At 45.8% G+C, this 19,402-nt stretch overlaps 3 protein-coding genes across 3 annotated transcripts in view; 2 read left to right on the top strand and 1 right to left on the bottom strand.

Annotated features, from left to right (window-relative positions):
• Positions 1–19,402, top strand: part of LOC107076098 (butyrophilin subfamily 1 member A1-like) — a 244,514-nt gene that overhangs the window by 17,497 nt on the left and 207,615 nt on the right. The gene's annotated exons all lie outside the window — the stretch shown is intronic.
• The window catches only part of LOC138238055 (butyrophilin subfamily 1 member A1-like), a 143,387-nt gene that overhangs the window by 103,432 nt on the left and 20,553 nt on the right, over positions 1–19,402 (bottom strand). The window lies entirely within an intron of this gene.
• Positions 8,187–19,127, top strand: LOC138238184 (fructose-bisphosphate aldolase A-like). The gene is made up of 5 exons (XM_069188231.1): positions 8,187–8,403; positions 16,737–16,897; positions 17,530–17,633; positions 18,021–18,312; positions 18,778–19,127. The coding sequence occupies exons 1-5, from the start codon at positions 8,187–8,189 to the stop codon at positions 18,871–18,873; spliced, it is 870 nt and encodes a 289-aa protein (XP_069044332.1). The 3' UTR covers positions 18,874–19,127.

Below are 19,402 nucleotides of genomic sequence, written 5' to 3'. Positions count from 1 at the left end.
CTGTTACCAGCTATAGCCAGTCTAATACCCGGCTCCCTTTAATACAGGGATACATGACTATATTCAGTATTTTATGTTCGTTTGGGGTTTATTTTTACTGTGGTGGTTTGTGAGAGACGTTTTATTTGATCTCTGATTGTTTTCTAGTCTTTTCTCTATTTTATTTCCTATAAAGTTTGGTAATGGGCCAGTGAAAGCTCTGCTTTCCTTCATATGAAAGCCAGAGGCAGTTTTTTTTTCTTCAGAGACAGAAACCTGGGCTCCGTGTCAGTCTTGTCTTCCGTCCTGCCGTTTGGACATTTCATGTGGACGATTCTCTGTCCACAGAGGGACTGTGTCGTGAGAGGTAGTTTTAACACACTCCCTTGTGCGCTGGTTAGTGTGGTAATTTTGAGACGTTCCCTAGAGCAAGCGGGTTAGAAGATGGCGACAGACCTGCTGTTCTAGTAAGAAGTGAAGTTAAACTCATTCCTGCTGTTGTGTTCTACTGTGTTTAATATATATAAACTAACCCAAAACACGAGAGACTGCACTGGGAGTTTACTGCACTGCTTCGGCACTTAATCTGTTCAATAGGATCAACGTCATTATCTGAGGGATTATTTTTGTAACTTTGGCAGTACTGTACAGTACTGTACAGTATATATATATTTCATTTCGCTTATTTTTGTTCCTCTGCGACTCTGTCCTGGAACAAAACGCGGTACAATGCGTTACTTGTTTGCCACTTTTGTTTTAATCCCAGTGCTCAATCCAAACTCTCAGAACAAACTGAAAAGCTTCCAGTTAGGACTCCTAATACTGCATCTCCGACCACATTTGAAATATTTCACTTTGTTCACTTTGCGAGGCAGTGCTGTACCGCGGGAAAACACTGTTGACAAAATGAATATCAAACTTCGAGCTGTTCAGTTATTCTCTTAGAAATACATTTTATTATACAAATAAATTCAACTGCTTGACTAAAATGTCTCTATGACTAAAATGTTGTAAAAACAATGTTGTGAAAGGTCTGTTCCATATCAGACGGGTCTCAACTAAAATACTTATTATAATTAAAAGTAAGACTTATCATAATTAAATAATTATAATTAAAATTTAGTCCACTAGACTAAATTAAATGTTTGTGACTAGAAAGTGACTATGATTAATAGATATTGACAGACTTTAGGAACTGAGTCTCTTTAGTCTGAAGGGAGTGTCCCACAATGACAGGCTGGAGGAACTGAGTCTCTTTAGACTGAAGGGAGTGTCTCACACTGACAGGCTGGAGGAACTGAGTCTCTTTAGACTGAAGGGAGTGTCCCACACTGACAGGCTGGAAGAACTGAGTCTCTTTAGTCTGAAGGGAGTGTCCCACACTGACAGACTGAAGGAACTGAGTCTCTTTAGACTGAAGGGAGTGTCTCACACTGACAGGCTGGAGGAACTGAGTCTCTTTAGACTGAAGGGAGTGTCCCACACTGACAGGCTGAAGGAACAGAGTCTCTTTAGTCAGAAGGGAGTGTCCCACACTGACAGGCTGGAGGAACTGAGTCTCTTTAGACTGAAGGGAGTGTCCTATACTGACAGGCTGAAGGAACTGAGTCTCTTTAGTCAGAAGGGAGTGTCCCACACTGACAGGCTGGAGGAACTGAGTCTCTTTAGACTGAAGGGAGTGTCCTATACTGACAGGCTGAAGGAACTGAGTCTCTTAAGTCTGAAGGGAGTGTCCCACAGTGAATCTAAAGAATCTGTATCTCGTGAAGCAGTCTGTACAGTAAAGTCTCAGTTCAGTTATTGGTTCTATAATGTTACATTGAGAGATGCACAGTTAAAACATAGTTTTTCTGTTTTTAAAGTGCAAATGTTTTTGCAAAATGTATGATGTTTTTCTGTGTCTGTCAATGACATTTCTGTAGTTAGCAATCAGGACCTCCCACTGGTCATGTTAGTGGTCTGTCTTTGATGGTGTTGAGGTGCTGTATCCCCTGTGTGTTCAGGAAAGGAGAAGTAGAAGAACTCATAGACTCACAGGACACGTCCAGGAGAGAAGCTGTGCAGGACGTTGCTCTGAGACTCCTATCAAGATTTTGATCACCCAGTAAATAAACCTGTGAACTCTGGTTTTTGCTGGTTTCTTGCCTAAATAATGCTTTTACATATGAAGTAATGTGGTTATACATGAATCAATGTTATATAGTACAATAATCATTTTGAATTTTAAAGACTGAATCAAAGTAAAATGATTACAGTGTCTTCACATACATGAATTAAAAAGCAGTCCACCATAAATGGACATTTTTTTCTACCATAAAGTTTTTTTTAAACAATTCACAACCTGTGCAAGTAGTCTATTATTCTCAAGTAATTTAACACTGACTAAAACTAAGAGTAGCTTAGAAACACCTTCTGTATCTCAAACACTGGCTTTAGGGCCTTGATGAAAGCTCAAGTTCCAAGGATCCACAAGCAACATCATGTCTGCAGGTTGTGTCCAAAGAAAGTCAGTGCAAATCACAGCAATACTGCAGATTTAAAACTCCACTTAGAGGTGCAGCTTTAAAGTGAACATGGCCAGTTAATCACAAATAAGACATATGAGGCTACAGGTGACCTCAGTTTACTGGTCAGCTAAATTAGTTTTATTTCTGTAACCAAAATATGCAGTTTTCTGTGTGGCTTGTTATGGTCTTTGAAAAGGCAATATATTTTTGTTGAACACGTGAGTCGGCCTAAATATTATAGACTCTGCAAAAATTTTTCTCCTTAATATCACTGGTACTTCTATCAGTTGAAAACTGAACAGAACCACATTTTCTAACAAAAACTGCACATCTCTTAATAAACAGATGAAGATGTGTTTTACTGCTGTGAGCTCTTCTGTCTGTGTTGAACCAACTCTTCTCCCCATCAGATCAGGGTTTGTCCTGGAGGGAAGTGGTTCTGTTGCTCAGTCTGACCCTCCTGTCAGATCAGGGTTTGTCCTGGAGGGTCAGTTGTTCCACAGTCGAAACGTTGTGTTTTATTTCTTCTCTTTTCAGCATGGAATAAACCTATTACTTGTTCCTTATAAGCTTTATTATGTTGGAACAAGCACATTAAAAGCACAACCCACTGTAAATTAACAAGTTAAAGACTTTGATGGACCAAATATCTATGCATAATTAAAATATTTCCGAAGAAGGTGGAAGGTTGTGTACTTTCGTCCAACTGAGAAATCTTGCTTTTCTAAAATATACTTACTTTTCAATCAGTTTAATGTTTAACATGCTGTAATACACAGTTTAAAATTATTAAAAGTCTAAACAGTATACAACTGTAATTCTGTAATTGGAAAAAGATTGTCCCTCAGCAGTGACTGGGAGTTTTCTGGCGACAGCCCAAATGCCAAGGAAAGATGAGTCGCCTGCAGCTTGTTCAAACTGCAGCAGCAATAATTTTAACCAAAAAGAGAAAATCTGAGGACATTTCACCTGTGTCATTTCATTGGCTGCCTGTGTCTTTCGGGATTGACTTAAAATACTGGTGGAGATTGGAAAGGAATAAGTCCTTGAAATTTACATTCTCTTCACAAGCCTCATAATTTTGCCCTGCAAACTAAGTGTATCTAAGTCTCTCTTGTTATATTCCCGAGGGGACTCAGCTCTCTCTTGGTTACCATGATGGGCGCCAGCTACAGCAGATGTCTGGTTGATAAACGCACTGTACTCTTGGATCAGGGCTCGGCACAGCTCATTACAGACCTCTTTCCCTGCCTAGCCATCCACTCATGTACGGCTCTGCTGGTTGTTTCTCTCCCCAGCAGCACCTTCTCTTGTTCTGTGGCACCTGGCACAAACTGCAGTGAGTACCTGAGCTCATTGATGTAACTCTCAACATTACTCTCTGACACTGTCAGGTCCAATCTCTCTATATCCTTCACCAGCTGTCTCAGCGAATGGAGGTTCATTTTCCTAGCTTCTCCGCTGACACAGGGATGGTGGAGATTGTGGTCAGGAGGTCTGTGCCCTAATTGAATCTCCCTAGTGTTCAGGGCTCGGTGATCTACCCCACGATGACCCTGGCCAGGAGAACTCTCTCTCAGGCGGACCCCTTCGCTCCCGGTTCACCGAGCGCTCCGGACTGCTCCGCGGTGAGGAACGCCTGCTCTGTCTCAACTGTTTGGCTTCCCGCAGGGCAGCATCCAGTTCCTGTCTGAGCATCTTCATCCTCACTGACGTGTAACGAGTCCTTGCACGTTTTATGGCTGCGTTCATATCAACTCTCCAGTTCCCTTTCCTTTTCAGGCAGGCTCGCCTCCAGTCCTCTCCTAGCCTTCTCAGTGACAGTTGTCTCAACAGATAAGTCCTCTAGTTTCACTGAAACGTCTGCGTTGGTTTTCACATTGTTCATTGTCTTTTCTCTTTTCCTTGATTAGGTCTAATAATTCAACTCCAGCTCAGTTTAATACCTCTCCAGTTCACCCTGAAGCGTTTGAAACTTCGATAACTTGGACAAAGACTATTCAAGTTGTCTACTGGGGATTAGAGTGAACCTAGACAGGACCTGAACTGTGTTCACAGAACCTTCCTTAGTAAGTTGGTTCGTTGCCTCAGCTAAACGTTCTGCCTGAATTTTCTCAATTTCATCAAAGTTCAGCTTCACAGTACTGTCCCAGTAGTCAGGATTGTCGCTGCTAGAGAGAGTACTTACAACAGACTCTAATTCAGACATTTTAGCAGCCATCGCTGTTACTCAGGAAGCTTTTAAGTACAAAACCACAGAGCACCACATATCAAATACACAACCAACCTGATAGATCGCAAAAGTTCACAGATCAGCATGCACAGCACTGTAGCTTAACAAGCAAGCACACTGCACTACACATTGAAGAGCAAGGGGAGCTGTTTCTTTCTCTCAGCTCGTGTACAGAACCTGCAGTGCTCCTCTCACACTGACTACTCTGTGCCATCGACTTTCATTTCAATCTGCACCATCCTCACTCTGAAACATCCCCTACAGTAAATGTAGGGGTTTTGTGCATTTACTGGGACAGTTATTAATTGGTGCAGTGAATTAATTGTAGCAGTAAATCACAAGATGATTCTTTGATGGCTATTAGAAAATAGCAACACACACATGGATTCTAGTACACGAGATACATTTATTAAAACATAAAACTGAATAGTGAGGGTTGGCAGAGTACAATAGGTATATATTCAATCACAAAGAGTGTTACTTCCCAGTGTGTGGTCTATGGGTGGTTTTCTTGTTTGATTGTTCTCCCTCCCCCATTGGTCCATCATTACACCGCTGTTTCCTGATGACATCATCTTCAATTAGCTTCTCGACCAATCACAACTCATCTTATTCAGTATAAAACATGGAGGCCCTCAGAAGGAAGAGGCCTTTCGTTTGACTTTGGTCCCACTTGGCGTCGGCGTTGTTTTGTATAGCTTCGGCTTTGATGTTTTGCTGGTTTCTGTTCGTCTCTTTGTACTTTCCTTTGTGTTTATCCTCATTTCGCCATTATCTTGCCCACACTTATTGCATCAACCTCTGTGTTTTTGTACCCTGTTACTCGTCTACTCTCGTTTGTATTCGTACTTCACATGTATTTCTGTCAACTTCTGTGTAGAGTTAGTTCAGGTTGTTGGGTACATTTTGCACACACATAGTTGATTCTTGTATTAGTCACACTAGTTTAGTACGGGTGAGTGCCGTTTGTCTTGTGTGGTTTTGGGTAGTCAGTGGAGGTTAGCTAGGGTGTTGAAGACGCCGAAGACTGTGCGTTTCGGGTTTTCTTCTGTAGTCAGGTTAGCTTTCCATCACTTTCTTAACCAGCTCCATTTTGTTTATTTTCTTATCTTTGGCACAACTCTAGTTCCCTCTCCCTGTGTGTTATTGTGTCCTATCACATACCACTCACTTATTCACCTTAAAATCATCACTTCTGTACCGACCCTTGTTGACACGCTTCCTAGTCCCTCACCAGAACCCACCTGCTTCCAAAATTATCCTAACTGTTACACCCCTTTACCCCTAGACACTTGGGGTCGGAACAACATGAATATTAATAGAGAGTCTCAGGATCGGAGTCATTTTCAGATACTGATACATACATGATTGGACACACCTTGAGTCCAGGTCAGGACCATGACCAGAGCCAAAAAGACAGGAATAATGTTACACAACAGAACAACCCCTTCAGAGAGCAACAATGACGACTTACCAAAGTAAGAGTCACGAGTTTTACTTTTAATTTACACACTTACAGTCCACATTAGTGGATATAATTCAGACCCAGATAGATGGATTTAATTGGAAGAGATTGACAGCGATGTGGTTCTTTTAAACAGTCTAACAGGAATCCAGACAATGTTAGAGGACTTAAGACTGAGTGACAATGAGGTCAACGTCACTCTTGTGTATCTGCAAGTTTCTCTTCTCTATTGTGCAGTCCAGTGTATCTATACTCCCTCCTCTATATCCCTCCGGTCCTGTGATTGTCCGGGAGTGGACAGTGATCCTGGGAAGACTGAAGCAGAACGGCTCAAACCCCTTGGAGAGATCCCTGGGGGTCCAGAGTGTCCAAACCAGCCAGCTCGGTGGCACCAACATCGCCCTCCTGAAACTGAACGCCATGGTCTCCTTCACTGACTACATCCAGCCCATCTGCCTGGCTGGGGAGAGAGTCTCATTCCCTACTGGAGCTCAGTGTTGGGTCACTGGCTGGGGCAATGCAGCTGGGACAGGTGAGTCTGGGGTACGAGGTCAAGTTCTGAGGTCACAGAGTGGAACACAGACCCCCCAGTGTGGACAGTGCTTTTAATCAAGGTTCTTCATACAAAATACCTGGTACCTGGGGTTGGGGTTCCCAGTTCCCCAGTGTAGATGGCGCCGTTACTTTTGATAAATGTTTTTCACACAGACTGGTCTAGCTTGCACAACTGCCTGGATATAAATGTTCTTTGGCCTGGGGTTCCCCTGTACCCCAATGTGGACAGGGGTGTTTTACTGTTTATCCATGCACTCCACTCATTTACACATGCTCCTGTTTACTCATTGCAATTTACATTGAAGGACTAGATGACACTACAGCTTCCTTAATCTTTAATTTCCATCACAATCTCATTCTGAACTACACGGCTCACCCTTGAATAATGTGTAGAACCTCAGCAGATAAAATTGCTCTTTCTGAGTACTGGTAATATCAAATATCAAAACACGTCCCTTTCTTACACCTCTATCCTGGAGGCGGGGTGACAGGACCAAGATTTCTCCACACTCAGTGCCAGGTAGATGAGTCAGGAAGTGGGAGAGGTTACATTTTCCCACTTTCTCTTGAAAGCTAAGATCTCCCATGTGTCCCCATACTGTCAGGTGAGAACACTCTCCAGCAAGTGTCCACAGCGATCACCGCGTGTGTGAACGTCTCTTCAGCTGACAACCTCTGTACCGGATCGCTGGACCTACAGCAGGTACCCAGACCTCCAGACACTGAAATCTCCTGCTTCTTCTTTAAAACACAATATTCAGGCAACAAAGCAAAACACAGTAACGGTCATTGAGGTGCTCTAGTGTCTTCATTCTGAGATACAGATCTCTGATCATCATGAAGGATGGAACTGGGTCAGTGTTAATGTACTGGAGTGTCCAGTCAGTGTGTCTGTATTAACCCCTCTCTCTCTCAGTGCAGTGTTAATGTACTGGAGTGTCCAGTCAGTGTGTCTGTATTAACCCCTCTCTCTCTCAGTGCAGTGTTAATGTACTGGAGTGTCCAGTCAGTGTGTCTGTATTAGCCCCTCTCTCTCTCAGTGCAGTGTTAATGTACTGGAGTGTCCAGTCAGGGTGTCTGTATTAACTTCTCTCTTTTTCTCTCTCTCCAGGGAGACTCAGGGGATCCTCTGGTGTGTAAAAAGGACTCTCTCTGGATTCAGGCCAGCATTGTTGCAGTGGACAACACCGTCCAAAGAAAGGGGCGTGTAGCCCGAGTTCCCCAAGGTGTCCAGATACCAGAGTTTCCTGCAGAGCAACATAGGCCCCACCCTGCCCATCATCAACTCCAACACCGTGGTCACCACCACCCCCACCCCCAGCAGCGCCCTCTCCCTGGGACACACTGTCCTGCTGCTGGCTGTCCTGTCCCTGCTGCTGACCGCCTGGATCTCCACATCCTGAGCTCTGTCCACTCACTGGACACCTCTAGAGCCTGGAATATGGACATGTCTCTCCATGCTGCTGACCACCAGGACCTCCACACCCTGAGCCCTGTCCACTCACTGGACACTTCTAGAGCCTGGAATATGGACGTGTCTCTCCATGCTGCTGACCACCAGGACCTCCACACCCTGAGCCCTGTCCACTCACTGGACACCTCTAGAGCCTGGAATATGGACGTGTCTCTCCATGCTGCTGACCACCAGGACCTCCACACCCTGAGTCCTGTCCACTCACTGGAGCCTGGACCAAGGACGTTTCTCTCTCTCTCTCTCTCTCTCTGCAGGCTGGACTTCAGGGCTGATATTCTGTTTTCTTTTCATACCTTTCATGATATTGTCTCTTGTGTGAACACATACACAGGCTATAAATTTACTGTGACTTTAATACCAGCACGATTCAGACAAGTTACCCCAGAAGGATTTGTTTTTCAGATATTCATTTCATACTGACAGATTTTTAAGTTTTGCTTATTTTCCTAGCACTGGGAAAAAAATCCTAATGCGTGACAAAACTATACTCACACCATGATCAAGTCAGTCAATCAACCAACCACCAATCAATCAATCCAGGTTTCTCACCAGTAGTGAAATTATTCTGAAAGTCTTCTTGTCTTTATCAGCCTTGAATTCTGCTGGGACTGTGTCCACTGTCTGAGAACGTTTTGTTTTTAGTTTATTAATTTTCTCTTTTTTTTCCCCCAATTTCCCAGCATTACAAACTGGAAACAAAAACAAACCTTCTCACAACTCACCACCTCTCTTCTATAATACGTCTACATAATGTTCCCAACTTCATATGTATTATTAATATAATATTCCCAGCAATTTCCCCAGTCCACATCCCCTCCAAGTGCTAGCCATCATCATATTCAGTCTTTTTTTATTTCATCCTATTAGCTAGTGAGATACATGACTGGACTGAAGTTCTGCGAGACCAGCGATATGGATCCCTTTCCATTTTCAGAGCCGAACTATTCGGGAAGGCAGAGTGTGCGGAACTGAATGTCTTCTTCCTTTTGAGGTTTAATATCATCATGTTGAAGGGTGTGAAGTGGGTCGCAAGTGTGAATATATATCTCTAAGCATTTTTAATCCTTTGGAAGAAAGTGTTCCAAAGAGGGCCTGTCCCAGCCTGCTGTGTCCCAGTGGACTGGCTCTGGTCTGTTCTCTCTCATGGGGATCCTGTCTCTGTCCCGATGATGAAGGCTCCTCCTGTGCTGCTCTGGGCTGCTCTCTGTTTCACTGTCCTCTATAAAACAATAGTAACTAAACAGCACTTAATAAAAATCGACCTTGTTGCATCAGACATCTGTTCTCTCCCCACCAGCCTCTGTTCTTGCTTCTTGCTCAGGGGACACAGCAGTGGGGCACACGGGGGACCCCAAACCTCAAACCCCACCCCACCTCCAAGCTGCCTGGGAAGATCATCTCTTGAAATGTTCACCTTCTGTGTCACAGCTGTAAAAGACAAAGCACACACAGGGAGCCATGTGATCTAGAACCCCCTGGTCTTGTGGGGGCTGTGGGGGCGTCTCCTGTTTGTTTCCACATGAGGCTGAACTGACTGGAACTCCTTCCCATCACATGTGATCAAGGGGTCCCCCCGTCTCTGAGTTGCCAGCAAAGAGCAGAGCAGCTCCACAGTGAGGGGATCTGGAACAGGGGCTCCCAGCACTGGTCCTGGGGGACCCCTATGTCTTCTGTTCCTCCTTTTCCACTGACACTCTGCCTTGTAGGGTCATTGGTTTCAGTTTTATATTCAGGATTTTTACAGCATGCTGGGGAATGTAATTCAATGAAGAAACAACTGTGGCCATCAGAGGGCGATAAAAGATGATTTCAAAGACTAAGTCTGTTACAAGTAGTTTGGTGAGAAAAAAAAATATCAGTCCCTTAGGCACTGATGTAATAATAATAATTGCTTACATTTACTGTAAAGAGTGCTTTTCTGGACACTCCACTCAAAGCTCTTAACAGGTAATGGGGATCTCCTCCACCCCCACCAGTGGGCAGCCTCACCTGGATTATGCAACAGTAACCATAGTGTGCCAGTACACTCCGCACACACCAGCTCTCAGTGAGGAGGAGAGCAGAGGGGATTATTAGGAGGCCATGATTGGTAAAGGCCAAAGTAAGGAAATGTGGCCAGGGCACCAGGGTAACACCCCAACTCTTTTCAAGAAACATCCTGGGATTTTTAATGACCAAAGAGAGTCAGGACCTCGGTTTTATGTCTCCTCTGAAAGACCGAGCTTTTTTTTTAAAAAAAAAAACTATACTGGGGCATTAGGACCCACATAGACTGCAGGGTGACCCCCCCCTGCTGGCCCCACTAACACCTCTTCCAGCAGCATCTTTACTTTTTCCCAGGAGGTCTCTCATCCAGGTACTGACCAGGCTCACACTGCTGAGCTGCAGTGGGCTGCCAGCTGTGAACTGCAGGGTGACATGGCTGCTGGCCATTTCTTTCTAACCTGTCAAGCTCACTCCACAGGAGCGGAGAGCAGATGAGATCCCACAGCTGCCAACTGTATCTCTTGATAAGGTCCCATTTCACCCTGTTAATAGCACAGCATGTGGGCAGTCAGCACGAGACACATAGGACCCAGCTCCAGTCCTGGAGTCCTGCAGGTTTCCTGAGACCGTGTCTCCATGTGCACACTCAGCGGTCTTGAGCCCTTCATGTGCGTGTCCTCGCTCAAGCCTGCAAGGGCGCGGGGTGCCCCATTTCTACATTTGTGTTTCTCAGGGGTGCTCAGGTGCACCTCAAATGGGCCCTTAATGGGAGAAACTCCGCTAAAGGAAATCACCCCCAATTCCTCACAGAGTGGAGACGTGAATTGTTCTAGCCCATCAAAGCAGTGAAGAGTTGCCATGGGGAATAAAATATTCATCATATTTAATAGTCCACAGTTCTAAGGTGTTGCCAAGTTTACTTTTTTTTTGTTTCCTGTGAATGAACATGCTACATCCTCGTACTGTCGTTTCTGTACTGGGACAGACAAGATGAACTGTATTCAGTAGTACAAAGCTTTGAATAAACAGAGAGCAGTAGGGCCAAGTCTTTCTTAGTTTTCTTTGCTTGTCTTGAGTCAAGCCTGCTCTGGATGAATGAACATGATGGGTCACTACTATTGCACAGGGATAGAGGAGATGACATTCAATTTCAACATACTGCGAGCGGTGAAAGAAAAATTATTTTAACAATGAACTGCCGACACACACAGCCTCTGGAAAAAGAAGCATCAACTACAGACACCCTTCTTCCCCTGAGCCCTGTGACTAGCGAGGAGGGACTGAGGGCTCAGTTCAAGAACTGGGACACAGACATTGAAGCAAACTTCGGGGATGGAAGGGAGACTTTTCCTCCATGTAATTAGGCCACATTTTCACAAGGCATATCTGCAGAATATATGAAATATTAAAATACTCGGAGTTGTTCTTGACAGGTAGTGATAAAAATGTGAAGAATCTACAGGTCCATTCAAACTGAGGGAGGGATGCTGCAGTCATTCGCAGTGCACCATCCACAAGGTACCGCAATGTACCACATGTTTAAATGCCTTGCAGAACCGCCAGGTGGAGCTGGGAAAGTTTAACGTCTCATGTGCGCCATTTGGGCTGTCGCTAGAAAACACCCGGTTTCGAATCCTGGTCACTGCTGAGGGACAATCTTTTACCAATTACAGAATTAAAGTTGTATACTGTTAGACTTTTAATAATTCTAAACTGTTTTACAGCATGTTAAACATTAAATGGATTAAGAGGTAGGTATATTTTGTAAAAGCAAGATTACTTAGTTGGTCAAAAGTACACAACAGTATTCCACCGTCTTCATAACGATTTTATGCATCAAAGTATTCAACTTGGTAACACAAGTTACCCATTTCCAAAACAACCACTTGTGATATTTTAGCTGCTTAGTTACATGATTCCATATTAATTTTACTATCAAGTGGTATTAAATCAGCACAACATCTTTTACAATAACAGCGAGTGGTGCTCTTACTACATATTCTAAGAAAGGATAAAACATTATACAGTAACTTTTTATGAAGTTCAGTACATAAACTGTATATGATGTCAGAACAAGCAAAGTAAAACCATAATCCACCGTAAGTCACCATTTAAAGACTTTGAAGCATAAAATATTTATGAAGAGGGTGGAACTGTTGTGTACGTTTTCATATTTAGCTATCACTACCATCTACTGTGTGTACATTAGGTATGTATTACATTACAGTTCTGTTATTTTCTGCTACCACAAAATCCTCTGAATTTTCTCTATGTGGATGTACACCTGAAAGAGACACATCACATTCACAAGCTCCAGTATAATAACAGTTTAAAATTAATAAGCCTAAACAGCATACAACTTAATTCTATAACTGGAAAAGGATGGTCCCTCAGCACTGACCAGGAATGGAAACCGGCGTTTTCTCGCAACAGCCCAACTGCTCCACGAGCCACGTTAAACTTCATTTCTCCACCTGGTGGCTTTACAAAGCACTGCAGTCACTCAAGGAAACATTTCTAAATAGCTGCGATCTCCCGTAGCCGCTGGACTGAACTACTGCAGTCTCCCTCGCTCATTCGGAATAGCTGGATCTGTACAGCATCGTCCAAAATGTCTGAGCTTTCGACATTTCTTACAAACTTTCCCATAAACTGGGCACTGTCTAGGAGAGAGCTGTAATCCGCTATGTCCACATGCATGCTCTGTGTATGCGTTTGTTTATTACCGTTTTATTTCTCTCAGTAATTGCATGCTGTTTGATTTCATTTTTTGCCACCACGCGTAGTTTTCTTCCTGCACATCGCTTTTACTGCTTCGGCTGCCCGCATATTCGGACGGCTTTTTCCACATCCAAATCTTACTCTCTTAGCAACCTTCCCCTGAGTGCCTGATCTTTTATTACAGGTTCTGTTAACTCTCCACACTCACGTTTTGCTCCGTATTCGCTACTCAGATATCGATCAATCGTTTCACCTGGTTTCTGTGCACAAGTGGAGAATCTGTATCTTTCATAAGTCACATTTCGTTTCGGAAGGCAGTATTTTCACACGTATCCAGTATAACTTCTAACTTCACGTGTTCTCCGGCTTCAGACTGAAAGCTGTTCTAAACCTCCAGCGCTTCCTCCCCGATTATATGTAATAAAATGGAAACTTTGGTTTCATCACTTCTTTCATCCGCAACAACTGCCGATGAATACACTTCAAATCGCTGTTTAAATCGATTCCAGTTTCCAGCAGTATTACCTGAGGACTGCAGACTGGGGGCGGCTGGAACTTCTCCAGTTTTACCGGCGTTTTCTTCCCTTTGTTCAGTTTGCTGCAATTCCTTCCTCGACCCGTGTTTACTGCAGCAGGACCGCTTCTGACACCATATCGTGATTTAAGGTTCGTTTATATAAAAATATCTCCAACACAAGGAATGTGTTTAACTTATCTTTCTAATTGAACGGTGAGTCAGCAGTTCGCTCACGGGTCAGCCACCTGCGATCTCACACACTACAGTAGCTTACTCCAGGGAGTGTCTCACAATTACTAGACCAACTAAAACACAAGGGAGTGTGTTAAAACTACCCATAATGACAACCCCTCTGTGTGTCTCCAGTGTCCAGCTCTCCCCTGTCCAGGAGCTCTGTAGTGGTCAGTCAGGGTGTGACGGAGGGACAGTGGTCCTGGATGACTGATCTCAAGCCTGTTCTGTATGAACCCCTCTGTGTCTCTCCAGTGTCCAGCTCTCCTCTGTCCAGGAGCTCTGTAGTGGGTGGTCAGGATGCATCAGAGGGAGAGTGGCCCTGGATGGTTTATCTTCAGATCACTCCTGTCAACACGAAACCTGGAGAGTATTTTGAATGTGGTGGCTCCCAGATCAGTAGTTGCTGGGTTCTCACTGCAGCACACTGCCCAGAACTGTGAGTAACTACAACTCTACTTCACCTATATTATAATAATACTAATTTCTTACACTTATATAGCACTTTTCTGGACACTCCACTCAAAGCGCTTTACAGGTAATGGGGACTCCCCTCCACCACCAGCAGTGTGTGCTCTCTCTCTCTCATTACAGGGTGACTCTGGGGGCCCTCTGGTGTGTAAAGAGAACAACAGATGGGTTCAGGTCAGGGTTGTGAGTTTTATAACCAGTGAGAACTGCGAAGCCCCCAACACCCTTGGGGTCCTTATCCGGGTGCTCAGCTTCAGGCCCTGGATCAAGAAGAATACAGGTGTTTGAAGCTTCACCTGATGCTGGGGAACAGCGCCCCCCTGCTGCTTCAGAAGCTCAGTGCAGGCTCTTCAGTTCACAGATCTGACTCTGTTTGTAACAAGAGCAGATTATCTGACCTGCTGCACAGTTCCTCTCCCCCCTCCGATCCCTCCCCCTGCGACTCTTGGCTCTGCTCTGCGTGCTGTGAGAGATCACCTGTACTGAGACTCAATAAAGCTCCAGTCATTCACACTCCTGTGAACTAGCAAGGAGAGGATGACCTCAGGAATAGTGATTGTGTAAATTTTATCATTTAAATTATATTAAAGAGAATATTGTTGTGTACATTTTCATATTTAGCTATCATTACCATCTGTGTGTACATTAGGTATGTATTACATTACAGTAGTGTTATTATTTTCTGCTACCAAAATTTACGATTTAATTTTCTCTATGTGGATGTAAACCTGAAAGAGGCACATCATGTTCACAAGCTCCAGTATAATAACAGTTTAAAATAATAAGTCTAAACAGCGTACAACTTAATTCTATAATTGGAAAAGAATGGTCCCTCAGCACTGACCAGGAATGGAAACCGGTGTTTTCTGACAACAGCCCAACTGCTCCCCGAGCCACGTTAAGCTTCATTGCTCCACCTTGTGGCTTTACAGAGCACTGCAGTCACACACCTGCACTGGCACACCTGCACTGGCTTTTATAAGAGACTCTGGGGCTCCTGTCTCTGTACACACCTGCACTGGCTTTTATAAGAGACTCTGGGGCTCCTGTCTCTGTACACACCTGCACTGGCTTTTATAAGAGACTCTGGGGCTCCTGTCTCTGTGCACACCTGCACTGGCTTTTATAAGAGACTCGGGGCTCCTGTCTCTGTACACACCTGCACTGGCTTTTATAAGAGACTCTGGGGCTCCTGTCTCTGTACACACCTGCACTGGCTTTTATAAGAGACTCTGAGGCTCCTGTCTCTGTACACACCTGCACCTGCTTTTATAAGAGACTCTGGGGCTCCTGTCTCTGTACACACCTGCACTGGCTTTTATAAGAGACTCTGGGGCTCCTGTCTCTGTGCACACCTGCACTGGCTTTTATAAGAGAATCTGGGGCTCCTGTCTCTGTACACACCTGCACTGGCTTTTATAAGAGACTCTGGGGCTCCTGTCTCTGTATACACCTGCACTGGCTTTTATAAGAGACTCTGGGGCTCCTGTCTCTGTACACACCTGCACCTGCTTTTATAAGAGACTCTGGGGCTCCTGTCTCTGTACACACCTGCACCGGCTTTTATAAGAGACTCTGGGGCTCCTGTCTCTGTACACACCTGCACTGGCTTTTATAAGAGACTCTGGGGCTCCTGTCTCTGTACACACCTGCACTGGCTTTTATAAGAGACTCTGGGGCTCCTGTCTCTGTACACACCTGCACTGGCTTTTATAAGAGACTCTGGGGCTCCTGTCTCTGTACACACCTGCACTGGCTTTTATAATAAACTTTATTTTATATAGTGCCCTTAAAGTGCTTTACAGAATGACAATAAATAAGAATACACCAGATAAAAACAATGACAACACACAGGGGAGACCGTGGAGGGTGGTAGTGAGAACAGCAGAGGGGTGAGGAACGAGACCAGTGAAGTACAGACTCTTCTAGAGAAGGAGGTTTGAGTCTGGATCTGAAGGAGACTCTCTGATGTCCTTGGGGAGAGAGTTCCAGAGCTTGGTGGCACAGCAGGAGAAGGCCCTGTCACCCCTAGAGTGTAGACAGGCTTTGGGATGTACTGGAGTGTCCAGTCAGTGTGTCTGTATTAACCCCTCTCTCAGTGCAGCGTTAATGTACTGGAGTGTCCAGTCAGTGTGTGTGTATTAACCCCTCTCTCTCTCAGTGCAGTGTTAATGTACTGGAGTGTCCAGTCAGTGTGTGTGTATTAACCCCTCTCTCTCTCAGTGCAGTGTTAATGTACTGGAGTGTCCAGTCAGTGTGTCTGTATGAACCCCTCTCTCTCTCAGTGCAGTGTTAATGTACTGGAGTGTCCAGTCAGTGTGTGTGTATGAACCCCTCTCTCTCTCAGTGCAGTGTTAATGTACTGGAGTGTCCAGTCAGTGTGTCTGTATTAACCCCTCTCTCTCTCAGTGCAGTGTTAATGTACTGGAGTGTCCAGTCAGTGTGTCTGTATTAACCCCTCTCTCTCTCAGTGCAGTGTTAATGTACTGGAGTGTCCAGTCAGTGTGTGTGTATTAACCCCTCTCTCTCTCAGTGCAGTGTTAATGTACTGGAGTGTCCAGTCAGTGTGTGTGTATTAACCCCTCTCTCTCTCCCAGGTCTGGATGGGCTGTACGAGCGCTATGCCCAGTACAAGAAGGATGGCGCCGACTTCGCCAAGTGGCGCTGCATGCTGAAGATCACACCCACCACCCCCTCCCATCTCGCCATCATCGAGAACCCCAACGTCCTCGACCACTACGCCAGCATTTGCCAGATAGTACGAGCCGGGGTCGGGGGTTAAGAGACGCATTCAGTTCCGACATCAATTATATTTCTTTTCCCATTTGAATTGACACATCATAGAGAGTTTACCCTATCAAATTCATTTTCCTAACACTTTCATTCTGATGTAGTTTTGTAGGACACATCCTGTACTGTCTAATGCAGCACTAAGTATGTGGAAAAGCAGAAAATTATGATGGGCAAAAAGCATAGCTGTTTTCTGAGCTTTACCTGGGCCCCAAAATACAGCGACAAGGTTAGAAATGTTCCAAGTACCAGCGGGATCCTGACCCTAGCCCTAGCTGGGGTGGAAACTGAGAGATTCGGCAATGCGTTTCTGAAGCCTTCCCCTTAACAGGTTTAAAAAGAAAAGGTTCCTCAAACTAAAAAAATAGGAACTCCAACAATCAAATCCCAGTGGAACAACCAAAATCCCGGTAGGACTGGTGGGCCCTGTAACCAGTTGGACATACTGGACTAGTTCCGGTTTTTGATTTGGAAGCAGTGCGTGCGTGTGTGTGCGTCCCAGTCTGTGAGCTCTGGGCCTGCTCCCCTGTGCACCCCTGTGCACCCACCTGCGAGCGCTGCCCCAATCCGTGTTAACATGGCATCGTGCCCATCGTGGAGCCCGAGATCCTGCCCGACGGAGACCACAACCTCAAGTGCTGCCAGTACGTCACTGAGAAGGTGAGAGAGTCGGGGCGCAGGGTGGGGTGGGAGAGGGGGCGTTGGTGCGTTATTGTGCTACCCCTAGAAGTGGTCTTACAGTGAGCTGCAGTTTTCCTGCTGTGCCTGAGCACCATGGGGGCGCTGTTTCACACTGGAATAATTCCTTTGTGCTGCGGTTCCCCTGCTGTGCCTGAGCACCATGGGGGCGCTGTTTCTCACTGGAATAATTCCACAGCTGCAGTTCCCCTGTTGTGCCTGAGCACCATGGGGGTGCTGTTTCTCACTGGAATAACTCCTTTGAGCTGCAGTTCCCCTGCTGTGCCTGAGCACCATGGGGGCACTGTTTCTCACTGGAATAATTCCACTGAGCTGCAGTTCCCCTGCTGTGTCCGTTCCTCGGTGAGTTTGTCTGCTTGCTGTTGTGACAAACGTGGCTGCTGTGCCTCCAGGTGCTCGCTCGTGAGGAGGTGGGGGTTACATTTCGAGGGTTTGGGGTCCGGCGGTTTTGTGACGCCCCTCTCTCTCTCCCTCTCTGTCCCAGGGGTGACGTTCCTGTCCGGTGGGCAGAGCGAGGAGGAGGCCTCCATCAACCTCAACGCCATCAGCCAGTGCCCCCTGCACAAGCCCTGGGCCCTGACCTTCTTGTACGGCCGCGCGCTGCAGGCCTCCGCGCTGAAGGCCTGGGCAGGCAAGAAGGAGAACGCCAAGGCCTCCCAGGAGGAGTACATCAAGAGAGCAACGGTACTGACCCACTGTCTCACTGACTGACCCACTGTCACACTGACTGACCCACTGACCTACTGACTGACCCACTATCTCACTGACCCACTGTCACACTGACAACTGACATGCTGACCCACTGACAACTGACACGCTGACCCACTGACTCACTGACAGACTGACCGACGTTCTGACACACTGACTGACCCAGTGACGCAGTGACTGACCCACTGTCACACTGACACAATGACATGGAGGAGAGCACCAAGCCCTCACAGGTACTGACACACCGACTGACGCACTGAAACCTGCCACAGAGAAACAGATCAGGACCGCTTCCTGCTTTTTAAGGAAATAAGTGCCCTGGACAGTCGATCAGTGAGTGTTTCCCTGGGGACCAGCAGTGAAGCCGGGTGGAGGGGCAGTCTGCTGCTCAGACACTCTGTACTGAGCCGGTGCTGATATCTGTCTCTCCCTCTCTCTCAGACTAACAGCCAGGCTGCAGTCGGGAAGTATGTTCCCACCGGAGACAAAGGCACAGCTGCTGGAGAATCCCTGTTCGTCGCCAACCACGCCTACTGAGAACACTCCACCCCTGGTGAAGACACGCCCCCTGCCGTGACATCATCACATGGGGTCGGGACTCTCGAGGGGAGACGTGGCGAGACAGACAGCGCCTTCAGCCAATTGGGCGCCTGCGTTTGTGTAGTTAACTGTGCTGTCCTGGTAGTTGTAGGCCCTTCTGTGTGATGTCACTTCCTGTTCCATGTTGTGCCTTCTCTCTCCTTTTTGCCTCTAATATTGGGGGAAAAAAATAAATAAAGGTAACCCACAAATGCTGGATTTTGAGTTTTTGATTTTGTCAAATTGTTTTGCTTCTGGAGCAGTAAGTGTCTTTACTAGGACAGGAGAACTTACCCCTGTCTCCTGCAGTCAGTGAGCTTGTTACTGAGTCAGGAAGTCCAGCAGTGATGTGGATTCAGGGTCACTCCTGAGACTACACTGTGTGAATGAAGACTGCTGGAGGTTCGGGGGGGCTGTCTCACCCCTGGGCTGCTCAGGGACAGGTCGAGCAGAAGGAAAAGACTCAGTGTTTCAGCTGCAGAGTCTC

Source organism: Lepisosteus oculatus, chromosome 4 (genome assembly GCF_040954835.1).
Source record: "Lepisosteus oculatus isolate fLepOcu1 chromosome 4, fLepOcu1.hap2, whole genome shotgun sequence".
Lineage (NCBI taxonomy): Eukaryota > Metazoa > Chordata > Actinopteri > Semionotiformes > Lepisosteidae > Lepisosteus > Lepisosteus oculatus.
Note: the sequence above shows the minus strand (reverse complement) of the source record. Positions and strands in the feature narration are given on the sequence as shown.

Coding starts and splice junctions, on each gene's coding strand:
- LOC138238184 (XM_069188231.1), top strand. CDS start 8,187: ATGTCTCTCCATGCTGCTGACCACCAGGACCTCCACACCCTGAGCCCT. Junction 8,404..16,736: donor CCAGGACCTCCACACCCTGA/GTCCTGTCCACT, acceptor TCTCTCTCCCAG/GTCTGGATGGGCTGTACGAG. Junction 16,898..17,529: donor ACGCCAGCATTTGCCAGATA/GTACGAGCCGGG, acceptor CCCATCGTGGAG/CCCGAGATCCTGCCCGACGG.